The 12,500-nt window shown below is 49.7% G+C and overlaps 1 protein-coding gene across 1 annotated transcript in view; it reads right to left on the bottom strand.

Moving 5' to 3' along the window:
* epha5 (EPH receptor A5) overlaps positions 1-12,500 on the bottom strand; it is a gene marked incomplete at both ends in the record, with an annotated part of 35,564 nt that overhangs the window by 10,585 nt on the left and 12,479 nt on the right. Inside the window, 11 exon segments of the mRNA XM_084460139.1 lie at positions 20-81; positions 193-378; positions 700-825; position 1,657; positions 1,660-1,726; positions 2,208-2,313; positions 2,887-3,046; positions 4,121-4,245; positions 6,620-6,952; positions 7,078-7,233; positions 10,394-10,397. Of these exon segments, the coding sequence (XP_084316265.1) occupies positions 20-81; positions 193-378; positions 700-825; position 1,657; positions 1,660-1,726; positions 2,208-2,313; positions 2,887-3,046; positions 4,121-4,245; positions 6,620-6,952; positions 7,078-7,233; positions 10,394-10,397 (1,326 nt within the window).

Below are 12,500 nucleotides of genomic sequence, written 5' to 3'. Positions count from 1 at the left end.
TCCTCATCACCACGGTTACCTTGAGGAAGGTGTCCAGAGAGCCGTTCTCCATGTACTCTGTGATAATCATCACCGGTTTACCTGACAACAACAACAAGAACAACAAACATGTCAACAAACATCTGAACTACACCTGGCCCAATCAGAGGGTGCGGCTTATGACTCTGGAACAGGAAGTGACATGAGACTGACTCTTGGTGACCACGCCCTCCAGGTGGATTATGTTTGGGTGGTCGAACTGGCCCATGATGGACGCCTCAGACAGGAAGTCCCGCCTCTGCTTGTCGCTGTAGCCCGCCTTCAGGGTTTTTATCGCCACGACGATCTCCCGTTTCCCGGGGAGACACAGGGGCCCGCTACACACCTCCCCGAACTCGCCTGCAACACACACACACACACACACACACACACACACACACACACAATTAACTAAACAAACACTACACTCTGAACAGACACGCACACTCGACATACATACCCCATCAAAAGACGTACAGCGCACTCGTTCTGCAGACCGCCCAAGGCGGCGTTTACGCCGCGCTCGCAAACGTACGTACATCCGCCCCGAAACGCTCTTAACTCGGTACACACACTTCCCCGCACTCACCAAGCGCACACATAGTCACACAGACCCATCCCCCCACACACTCACCTGCTCCGATGACACAGTCACACAGACCCATCCCCCCACACACTCACCTGCTCCGATGACCCGCTCGATGCTAATGCAGGGTAGGTCTATCTCCTGGGTGAACTCCTGCACCGCCTGGCTGGGGTCCTCGTAGGTGTGGGGGTCCACGTACGTGCGCACGCCCTGGAACTTGACTGGCAGGGAGAGGAGACAGGGGGACAGGGTTTACTGTCGCACCTGATACAGGGGGAAAGGGTTTGCTGTCGCACCTGAGGACAGGTTGGAGAACTGCCTGCCTGAGAATCTCTTCTCAAAACTAATTTTTGTGTAAAAGCTTTTTCGTAGTAGTTAAAGTCGCACTGAAATAAAAAAAAGCATTCTGTCACATTTCGGTTCCCATAATTGGTCATAGTGTTCACCTATTCAACGAAGTATGCCAAAAGAATTACAAAATTCTACTTTTGTTGTAATCTTATATCAAAGTATATAATTTCTTACTTCCTGGAAAACGGTAGGTCACGTGCAATGACGACAACAGGTACCTTAGATTTTAGGCCAATAATCTCACGACATCCACCCGTCAATCAACGCCTTCTATCGAATCTGTCTAAAGTTCTTAAAACCCGTCCACTTGTCAATGTTCCAATCAAATTCCTCTAAACGCATGTCCCGCCCTCATAGCTTGTTTGCATCGGAAATACGTCAAACTAGGGAAGTTAGATGATCTCAAACGTCCGTTTCTGTGCGACTTTAAACAGGGCTGGCGAGGAGAGCTGGGGTTTGGGTTAGGGTGATGACGAAGACACAACTCCGATCTCATTAGACCTCATCACCTCAGCTTGGCCCACGGCAGGTTTCCACGGGGACGCCTGTCACAGTAAGTAACATCGTCATGGCACCGCTTCTCCCGCAGCTGTGTAACCACGACGACGGGGCCGCGGGACTCTTAATGACCCCGTCTGAGCTCTGGATGACCTCAGGATGACGCCCCGGATGGCTGCTAACGAGGCTAACGCCGCTAACACTCAGTGTCCATTGTGAAAGTGCATCTTCTCCTCATCGGGATCTTGCTTGGCCTTGCTGTAGCCACACCGCCTGTGAGGAAACACACACACACACACACGCGCGCACACGCACACGCACACACACACACACACACACACACACACGCACACACACTGCATTAGTGTCACATACCCTCTTTAGCAGACACTGGCCTGTCTCAGTAATTAATAATTGTGTATGCATATTCGAATTACCCCATTGTAAGGAGTTAGGATTTATTATTGTAATCCAAATTTCCTTTATTTTCATTACCTAACCTGATTATAGATTGACTGAATTGCTTATTGATTACTGATCGGATTCTCTATTGGTTATTAGTATTGTGTAAATAAATGTTATCGTTCCCCTTTTCCTGCCCGTCTCTGTGAGTCATATCCCCATAATGTCAGCCAGCTATGTTCCACGCATTGTAGAGGCTCTAGTCTTATGTTAATTTTATTGAATCAGATTGTAGAACACCCTTCACAATAAGCAACTTCCTCCTAGGCCCCGCCCTCTCTCCCCCACTCACCGTCCGCTGAGCAGGAAGCCAGTGGCCAGCGCCAGCAGGACCACAGCCACAGTAATGGCCGCCGCCACGATGGGAACACGACCCTGGCCACTGGAGGCAGCTGCTGCTGGAGCAGAGGGAAGAGCATCAGTACATCAGCTCGTCAACATCGCTCCCACCCTCACCTGCCCACGCTGTGTGTGCGCCATCTTAGGTCCTCTTACAAATGACCACCTCTCATAACGCCTCTTTAGCCAGCTACTGAAAATTATTTGAAATTAAAGGTATAATATGTAATATGTGGATTAAAAATAAACATTTATTCAAAAATAATACATCCATGGGGCTTTGCGAAGGCTGCAGAGTAAAAGTATTGCTTTTCATGTGCTTGTAATATGATCTACGTTGGGTGACTAGTTTAAAGAGATTAAATCATATTTAGACCAGTATGTCCTTTAAATCCGTTCTCACTGTGTTTACATGATTTATGTTTTTATCCATCTCTTTTGTCCATCTCTTCTTCAAAATCTGAATAAAAAACTGAATCCTCAGTCTAGTTGAGCGAAGCATTAGAGACTGACTCGTGAGTCTAGCGATTCGACGGCACGGGCGGGTGGTGTTCATACTGAGGAGTGAGTTACCAATTCAACTGGGTTGCACACTCGTGCCCCTGTGTGTTCAGAGGTGTGGCGTTACTCACGGTGGGGGCTGGTCTCAAACTCGAACCTGCGGCTGAACCCTCCGTAGCCAGCGGCGGTCCGAGCGCGCACCTGGAACACGTACACGCAGGAAGGCTTCAGACCGGCCACTTCCTGCTCCGTCTCCCGGGACTTGATAATGGTGTAGCTGGTCTCCTGCTCCTGAGGCGGGGTCGGTGGTGAGGGTTAGAAACGAGTGTGTTGGCTAAATAGCTGTAGTTAGCTGTATGTGGTGGGGAGTTAGCTGTGTGTGTTGGGTAGTTGGCTGTAGTTGGCTGTGTGTGTTGGGTAGTTAGCTGTGTGTGTTGGGTAGTTAGCTGTGTGTGTTGGGTAGTTGGCTGTAGTTAGCTGTGAGTGGTGTGGTAGTTGGCTGTAGTTAGCTGTGAGTGGTGTGGTAGTTGGCTGTAGTTAGCTGTGAGTGGTGTGGTAGTTGGCTGTAGTTAGCTGTGTGTGTTGGGTAGTTGGCTGTAGTTAGCTGTGAGTGGTGTGGTAGTTGGCTGAATAAATGTTAAGCTTGTTTGATACGTTATTTGACTGCCAACATTTTAACCAAACGTTAACATATCTATATAGTAAACTATAGCTAGCTAGTAGCCATTTTACCACTGATCCTGTCGAGGACTTTAGGGGGCGTGGTGTCTCTGTACCCTTCTCAGAGTACTCCAGATTGATGGTAGGGTTAGGGTCAGTGTTAGGGGGTGGTAGGGTTAAGGTTAGGGGGTGTTAGGGTCAGTGTTAGGGGGTTGTGGTAGTGTTAAGGTTAGGGGGTGTTTGGGTCAGTGTTAGGGGGTGTTAGGGTCAGTGTTAGGGGGTTGTGGTAGTGTTAAGGTTAGGGGGTGTTAGGGTCAGTGTTAGGGGGTGGTAGGGTTAAGGTTAGGGGGTGTTAGGGTCAGTGTTAGGGGGTTGTGGTAGTGTTAAGGTTAGGGGGTGTTTGGGTCAGTGTTAGGGGGTGTTAGGGTCAGTGTTAGGGGGTTGTGGTAGGGTTAAGGTTAGGGGGTGTTAGGGTCAGTGTTAGGGGGTTGTGGTAGTGTTAAGGTTAGGGGGTGTTAGGGTGAGTGTTAGGGTCAGTGTTAGGGTTAAGGTTAGGGGGTGTTAGGGTCAGTGTTAGGGGGTGTTAGGGTCAGTGTTAGGGTTAAGGTTAGGGGGTGTTAGGGTCAGTGTTAGGGGGTTGTGGTAGTGTTAAGTTTAGGGGGTGTTAGGGGGTCGTGGTAGTGGTAAGGTTAGGGCGTGTGGTACCTTCTCTGAGTACTTGACCTCGTACTCCAGGATGATGCCGTTGGGGCGGTCAGGCTCGTCCCAGGACACAGAGATGCTGTTCTTCCCCACGATGCCCTTCCTCACCACACTCACCAGGGAGGGGGCTGACACACACACACACACACACACACACACACCGAGACACACACACAGTTTAGCATCATCCCAGACACTACATTCATTAGCATTATTACACGGCTCTCTGAGATACTTAATTCTGATTGGACAATCTCACATGCTACCGGTGAAGTATTTTTTGATAATTGACCAGCTTGGAGCATCCCACTGAGCAAAGACATGTCTAAAAGACTTTTTCGGACGTCCAAAGACATCCAATTAGGAGCCAGAATGAATGTTTTTTTAACGTTCAGATATTGAACCCGTTCTGCACGTCCACAGACGTCTTAGAGGGGTCCAAGCCAGACGTTTGAATATTGAGGGGTCCAGCAGACGTACAAATGGGGTTCTGGACCGACGGACGTTATTAAGACATGATCTGAACGTCTCCCTGACGTTGTGTGTTTGCTGGGAAGGGCAACACATTACATGTCTATGGGCGACAGTTGGAGGTTGTCTGAAAGTTGCTGAACATTCTAAACATACAGTATGCAATTATTGGAAGACGCTTTGGATAAAAGGGTCTGACTTTAATTAAATGTAATAAATAACAATGTGTGGAGGGACATTGTCAACTTCTCATGACTTCATCATGCACTTCCTTCAGCCCAGCTCTGTCTGAGTGTGTGTGTGTGTGTGTGTGTGTGTTTGTGTGTCTGTGTGTGAGTAGACGTGTAAAGAGTGTGTTGTGGAGATAAAGAGCTTTTAAGTACCCTGAACCGCTCCCCCAGGCCCCCCCGCCTGATAGCTCTTCACACACACACACACACACACACACACACACACACACACACACACACACACACACACACACACACACACACACAGTAACTGTATCTCCTCTATTCAGCCCAAACCAGAGTACTCAAGCATAAGAGCCTGAAACTGTATCCCCAGACAGGCAGCTAAAGAGAGGGGAGAGAGGGATGGAGAGGAAGAGAGAGGGGAAGGAAACGGAGAGAGGGAGGAGAGAGAGAGAGAGTGGAGAGGAGAGAGAGAGATGGGGAAGAGAGAGGGAAGGAGGAGAGAGGGAGAGGAGGAGGAGAGAGACAGGAGAGAGAGGGAGAGACAGAGAGGAGAGAGAGAGAGTGGAGAGGAGAGAGAGAGATGGGGGAGAGAGAGGGAAGGAGGAGAGAGAGAGAGAGAGAGAGGGAAGGAGGAGAGAGAGAGAGAGGAGGAGAGAGATAGGAGAAAGAGGGAGAGACAGGGAGGAGAGAGAGAGTGGAGAGGAGAGAGAGATGGGGGAGAGAGAGGGAAGGAGGAGAGAGAGAGAGAGAGGGAAGGAGGAGAGAGAGAGAGAGACAGGGAGGAGAGAGAGAGAGAGAGACAGGGAGGAGAGAGAGAGAGTGGGAGAGGAGGAGGAGGAGAGAGAGGGAGAGACAGGGAGGAGAGAGAGAGAGAGAGAGAGAGAGGAGGAGGAGAGAGACCGGGAGGAGAGAGAGAGAGGGGGCGGTGGGATGAAGGGTAGACAGATTAAGAGGCGGTTGTCGTGGGCTGTTTTCTCAGGAGTGACAGAAGGGTGATCAGCTGGACGACTCAGCCTGGATCTGGGATGACAGAGACAGACAGCAGATCTATATAGCAGGGAGACTGACGGCAGAACAGTGATCTACATATCATATATCTATGATGACAGGGCAACAGACAGCAGATCTATATGGCCTGTATCTACGTTGACGGGAATGAGTGTGTGTGTGTGTGTGTGTGTGTGTGTGTGTGTGTGTGTGTGTGTGTGTGTGTGTGTGTGTGTGTGTGTGTGTGTGTGTGTGTACGTGTGTGTGCATATAGCTGTGCAGAGTCTGTTGATGTCTTTGATTCTAGAATCAGGTCTGAAGATCTGTACTCTCGAGGTGAGGAGCTGGTCTCTCTAAGAGCTGGTCTTTCTATGAAGCTGGTTTCTCAATGTGCTGGTCTCTCTGAGGAGCTGATCTCTCTAAGTGCTGGTCTCTCTGAGGTGAGGATCTGGTCTCTCTACGGAGCCGGTCTCTCTAAGAGCTGGTCTCTCTGAGAATCCGGTCTCTCTAAGAGCTGGTCTCTCGGAGGAGCTGGTCTTTCTATGAAGCTGGTTTCTCTAAGTGCTGGTCTCTCTATGGAGCTGGTATCTGAGGAGCTGATCTTTCTAAGTGCTGGTCTCTCTGAGGTGAGGATCTGGTCTCTCTACGGAGCTGGTCTCTCTAAGAGCTGGTCTCTCTAAGAGCTGGTCTCTCTGAGGTGAGGATCTGTGGCCTTATTCATAAACGTTCCGTACGCACAAAATAATGAACCCCGGCTCTCTCTCTCTCTCTAGCTGGTAGGGTCGTCCAGGAAAGGAGAGGAGCGCTCCGATTGGTCCTAAGGGTTTGTAAACGGAGCTCAACCCACCCGCCTGATTGGTGGTGACGTTGAGGGAGACGTGCGACGTGCGATTGGCCAGCTCCGACACGCCGTTGACCGCCTCCAGCAGGAAGGAGTAGTTGGCGTGAGCCTGCAGGTCCAGCACCAGGACCGAGCTGTTCCTCAGGGCGGTCCGGCCCGGCACGAACCGGACCCCCGGGCCGCACTCCTCCAGGCGGCGCCGGTCCGCGCTCACGCGCCGACACGCCACGCCGTAGCGCAGGTCCTTCCTGCCCCCGGTCTCCGAGGGAACGGTCCACTCCAGGAGCACGCTGGTCCCGTTGACGTTGGAGATGGCGTTACGAGGGGCTGAGGGGGGTTCTGGGACACACACACACACACAAACACACACACACTCATATCCTTTCTCCAAAGAATCAAGTTGATATTTGACCTTTAGGGTTGGGGTCAGGGGTGAGGGGTCGGAGAGGTGCGAGGAGGCTTACGTGTGCAGGCCATGTTGTGGGGGTCTGAGTCTCGTCGGTAGAAGCTGTCCTCACACAGGCAGGAGGCGGAGCCAGGGACGGGGGTGGAGCTATGAGGGGGACACTTACTACAGGCTGCTGTCTGCAGGACGGAGCGGTAGAACCCCATCCGGCACACTGGAGAGAGAGAGAGAGAGAGGGAGGGGGGGGGGGGGGGGCAGAGAGAGAGAGAGGGGGGGGCAGAGAGAAGGAGGGGGGTGAGAGAGAGACGGAGAGAAGGAGGGGCAGAGAGAGAGGGAGGGGGGGGGGGGCAGAGAGAAGGAGGGGGTGAGAGAGAGAGGGAGAGAAGGAGGGGGTGAGAGAGAGAGGGAGGGGGTGAGAGAGAGAGAGGGAGAGGAAGGAGGGGGTGAGAGAGAGAGGGAGAGAAGGAGGGGGTGAGAGAGAGAGAGGAGAGAGGGGAGGGGGGGTGAGAGAGAGAGGGAGAGAAGGAGGGGGGTGAGAGAGAGAGAGAAGGAGGGGGTGAGAGAGAGAGAAGGAGGGGGTGAGAGAGAGAGAAAGAGAGAAGAAGAGGTGAGAGAGAGAGAGGGAGAGAAGGAGGGGGTGAGAGAGAGAGAGGGAGAGAAGGAGGGGGTGAGAGAGAGAGAGGGAGAGAAGGAGGGGGTGAGAGAGAGAGAGGGAGAGAAGGAGGGGGGTGAGAGAGAGAGGGAGAGAAGGAGGGGGTGAGAGAGAGAGGGAGAGAGAGGAGGGGGTGAGAGAGAGAGGGAGAGAAGGAGGGGGTGAGAGAGAGAGGGAGAGAAGGAGGGGGTGAGATAGGGAGGGAGAGAAGGAGGGGGTGAGAGAGAGAGGGAGAGAAGGAGGGGGTGAGAGAGAGAGGGAGAGAAGGAGGGGGTGAGAGAGAGAGGGAGAAGGAGAGGTGAGAGAGAGAGGGAGAGAAGGAGGGGGTGAGAGAGAGAGAGAAGGAGGGGGTGAGAGAGAGAGAAGGAGGGGGGTGAGAGAGAGAGAAAGAGAGAAGGAAGAGGTGAGAGAGAGAGAGGGAGAGAAGGAGGGGGTGAGAGAGAGAGAGGGAGAGAAGGAGGGGGTGAGAGAGAGAGAGGGAGAGAAGGAGGGGGTGAGAGAGAGAGAGGGGAGAGAAGGAGGGGAGGTGAGAGAGAGAGAGAGAGGAGAAGAAGGGGGTGAGAGAGAGAGGGGGGAGAGAAGGAGGGGGTGAGAGAGAGAGGGAGAGGGTGAGAGAGAGAGGGAGAGAAGGAGAAGGAGGGGGTGAGAGAGAGAGGGAGAGGGTGAGAGAGAGAGGGAGAGAAGGGAGGGGTTGAGAGAGAGAGGGAGAGAGGAGGGGGGGTGAGAGAGAGAGGGGGGAGAGAATGAGGGGGGGGTGAGAGAGAGAGGGGAGAGGGTGAGAGAGAAAGGGAGAGAAGGAGAAGGGAGGGGGTGAGAGAGAGAGGGAGAGAAGGAGGAGAGAATGTCATCAGTGTACACAGAGAAGAGAGTGGGTTATATCTCTATGGCGTTAATATTCCGAGGCGCCCGTTTGTGTGAGCCATGTGTTCATGACATGTACTGTAGAGAGAGAGGCACAGAGTGAAAGAGGGAGAGAGAGAGATAGAGAAAGACAGAGAGAGAGAGCGAAGAGCGAGAGAGAGAGAGAGATAGAGAAGGCAGAGAGAAAGATAGAGATAACAGATGACAGAGACAGAGTGAAAGAGAGAGAGAGGAGAGAGAGAGGAGAGAGAGAGAGAGAATGAGAGAGAGAGAGATAGAGAGATAACAGATGGACAGAGGACAGAGTGAAAGAGAGAGAGAGAGAGAGAGAGAGAGAGAGAGAGAGAGAGATGGAGAAAGACAGAGAGAAAGATAGAGAGATAACAGATGGACAGAGAGAGAGAAAGAGAGAGAGAGAGAGAGAGAGAGAGAGAACGTGTGAAGGACCTGACACGAGGCTAGAATGGCTTTTTACGCCATCAAAAGGAAGTCCCCTTGCCAACCAAGATTTGAACAAAAATAGGACACATGCAGAGTTCTGCAAATCCATTCCCGCACCCAACAAAAAACACAAACAAGGCATACAGAAAAGAATTAGGACAATACCCTTTTCTCGAGTAAAACGCCACAAAACATAGGGGCGTAGGGGCGGAGCCAGCACTCGCCTTTCAAATCCAGCTGCGTTTGAACATATTTCATCGGGAACGTACGGGACTTAATGAAAAGCTCATCCAGCCCAGGAAAGGAGAAAACTGTAGCTAGCCAACTGTGAAGTGAGTAAACGTGGAAGAAAGTCCAAGTAGCCTAAATCATTAGTGTGCGAGGTAGTTACTAACAGCTTGCATGAATGCAGGACTCGTTAGCAGTAATTGAAAACTGGAAAGGTCAGTGACCAATCAGAGGCCAGATCAGCCTTCTCGCACAAAATTGGTGTCAACGAATATCAGTTTTTTACTTCAGCGAGAGCCGATTAGGACGATACACACTAATTATCTCTCGACTCTTAACTCAAAAGAGAGCATTTAAATTATATAATTACCTAAAGGAAAGTGACCCATGTTCCATAACAAAGTTCTAACCTAACTGGACAGAGACAGCAGAGAGATGTCCCCCTCGGCCAGCTTGTCCTGGAACTCTGTCCCCAAACACGAGCAGAGCCACTAGCGCCCTTCATGATACCCAGAGTGCTTTACAGAGTCCAGTATTCATTCAGACAGTCATACCGGTGGTGGTAAGCTGGTAACCCTGGGGCAGACTGACAGAAGCGTGGCGGCCAATCAGCGCCTACAGCCCCTCCGACCACATCCAACATTCATTCGTAAACAGAAACCCCACCAGACTAAACCAAATTATAAGAAAAACAAAAAGAAAACCGACAACATTGGAAAGAATCTACTAAAAGAGCCGGAGCAAATGCTATTTGGCCCTAAACAGAGAATAAACAGTGTCAGATTACCTGAGCACTGTGACGGACCCAAAACTAAGCAAGTCCTCGACTGTACAATGTACAGACTCAGCGAGCACAGCCTCGCCATTTAGACACGCCGCCACAGACGGACCCGGCTCCCGAGAGAAGACAGACTGTGCACCCACTGCACATTCAAAGAGGTGGAAACAGAGATGCACTTTTTAACTACCTGCCAACTGTACTAGAACACCACAGACACACACTTCCCACAGAGTACAAACACCCCAAAAAGATTTAGAAAACATGACTAATGAGGACAAAAAACGTTCACATTTGCTGGGTGAAATACAGCGATGCGCAAACGCAGCAGCGATGTTTGTGATTGGTTGTGACAGGAAAAAGACGTCCAATGGAACGCAACCGTAAAGACTGTCAATCAGTAACCATGCACACCGCACTGATCACAGAACATATACACACTGTACATACACACTTACAAGTTACCATTTACATTTGTATATATTACGCTTGCTTACTCACTCAATTCACCTATTTTGAATTTACATTTAGATTTTAAAATGTCATATTGTGATGTTTGCTTTGGCAATGTAAAGATGTTTCTCATGCCAATAAATCTATTTGAATTGAATTGAATTGAGAATTAGAGAGAGAGAGAGAGAGAGAGAGAGAAAGAAAGAAAGAAACAGATTGAAAGAGAGAGAGAGAGAAAGAAGCAGATTGAAAAAGAGAGAGAGAGAGAGAGAGAGAGAAAGAAACAGATTGAAAAAGAGAGAGAGAGAGAAAGAAACAGATTGAGAGAGAGAGAGAGAGAGAGAGAGAAAGAAACAGATTGAAAAAGAGAGAGAGAGAGAGAGAGAAAGAAACAGATTGAAAGAGAGAGAGAAAGAAACAGATTGAAAGAGAGAGAGAGAGAGAGAGAGAGAGAGAGAGAGAAACAGATTGAAAAAGAGAGAGAGAGAGAAAGAAAGATTGAAAAAGAGAGAGATAGAGAGAGTGAAAGAGAAAAGGAGAGATAAACAGAGACAAAGAGAGGGCGAGAGAGAGAGAAACAGTCGGGGGGGGGGGGCACACTCACGCACACACACACACACACACACACACACGCACACACACACACACACACACACAGCTGAGCTCTCAACCAGCTGAGCTCTCAGTTGAGCACACATGAGCGACCATAAAATATTATAGATCTATAGAACATGCGATCTGTATAATGACGCTGTCAGATTAATATCACATACATGAGCATACACATGTTTCATATATTATTGGATTACACATAACTACGGTCTACTGAGATTAATCTGATTATATTATATTTTTTATTTAACTGTATTTCCCTAGGGGGGCCCATTGAGACCCAAAGTCTCATTTCCAACGGTGCTCCGTTTACAAAGCAAAGCATACAAATGCAGCATACATCAATGAAATAAATACAAACAAACATATATTTACACCTTAAAAATGATAAAAGTGATGAAACTGATTAAATGAATAAATATGATGGCAATATTATTTAAAAGCTTGCAGGGATCAAGATTAAGAATAAAGATGGAGGAGAGGAAAGATAAGAGAGAAAAGGAGAAGATAAAAGAGAGGACGAGAGGGGAGGAGAGGAGAGGAGGGGGAAGGGAGTGTGTGTGTGTGTGTGCGTGTGCGTGTGTGTGTGTGTGGAGGGTGATTTGGGAGGCGTTGGGCCTGATTCACCTTGACGGAACCTTGGTCTCCTGTCATGCAACATTAGACCTCAAAAATAGACCGTGAGTCCTCACACACACACACACACACACACACACACACACACACACACACACACACACACACACACACACACACACACACACACACACACACACACACACACACACACACACACAGCTTCCCTGCTGCAATGTCCTACACAGCACAGCCAGCAGACAGGGAGGTCATAAATGTGTCATGTACTGTAGGTAGCATGATGTTTACAGGTCATCAACTCTCTATAACGACACACATTTGGTGTCTCTCTGTCTGGGGCACTACCATCGAGGACTGGGCGATGTACGAAGATGACATTCTGCTGTGTATTGCTCAGGACCCTAGGACAGTGGTCCCCAACTACCGGACATGGCCCGGTACCGGTACATGAGGCATTTGTTACCGGGCCGCACAGAAAGAATAAATAATTTATATAATTTCTGTTGTATTGATTATTCTGAAAGGTCTTTTATTTTGAAAAACGACCGGATTTTCTCCAACGTAACATTCGCCTGTACCTCTTGATGCGTCAAGACGCTTGTTTCGGACGCGTGATACGTTACTCGAAAAAGCCCGCAAACTAGCGAAAATGAGTAAAAAACAAACGTCTCTGGAGAGCTTCTTTGCAAAGGGGAAAAGGCCGACTGAGGAGCCAGAAGAGGAGCCAACGACCTCCAAGAAAAAGAACGCTTCTTTTAACAGACGATACAAGGAGTCTAGTTAAAATACGGGTTTATCGCAACTGGTGACTCTCACGCACCTAGTCTGCTCTGCATAATATGTGGTGACAAGCTAGCAA

This window comes from Borostomias antarcticus, assembly GCF_949987555.1.
Source record: "Borostomias antarcticus genome assembly, chromosome: 30".
Lineage (NCBI taxonomy): Eukaryota > Metazoa > Chordata > Actinopteri > Stomiiformes > Stomiidae > Borostomias > Borostomias antarcticus.
The sequence above is the reverse complement of the archived record's forward strand: the minus strand, read 5'-3'. Positions and strand labels throughout refer to the sequence as shown.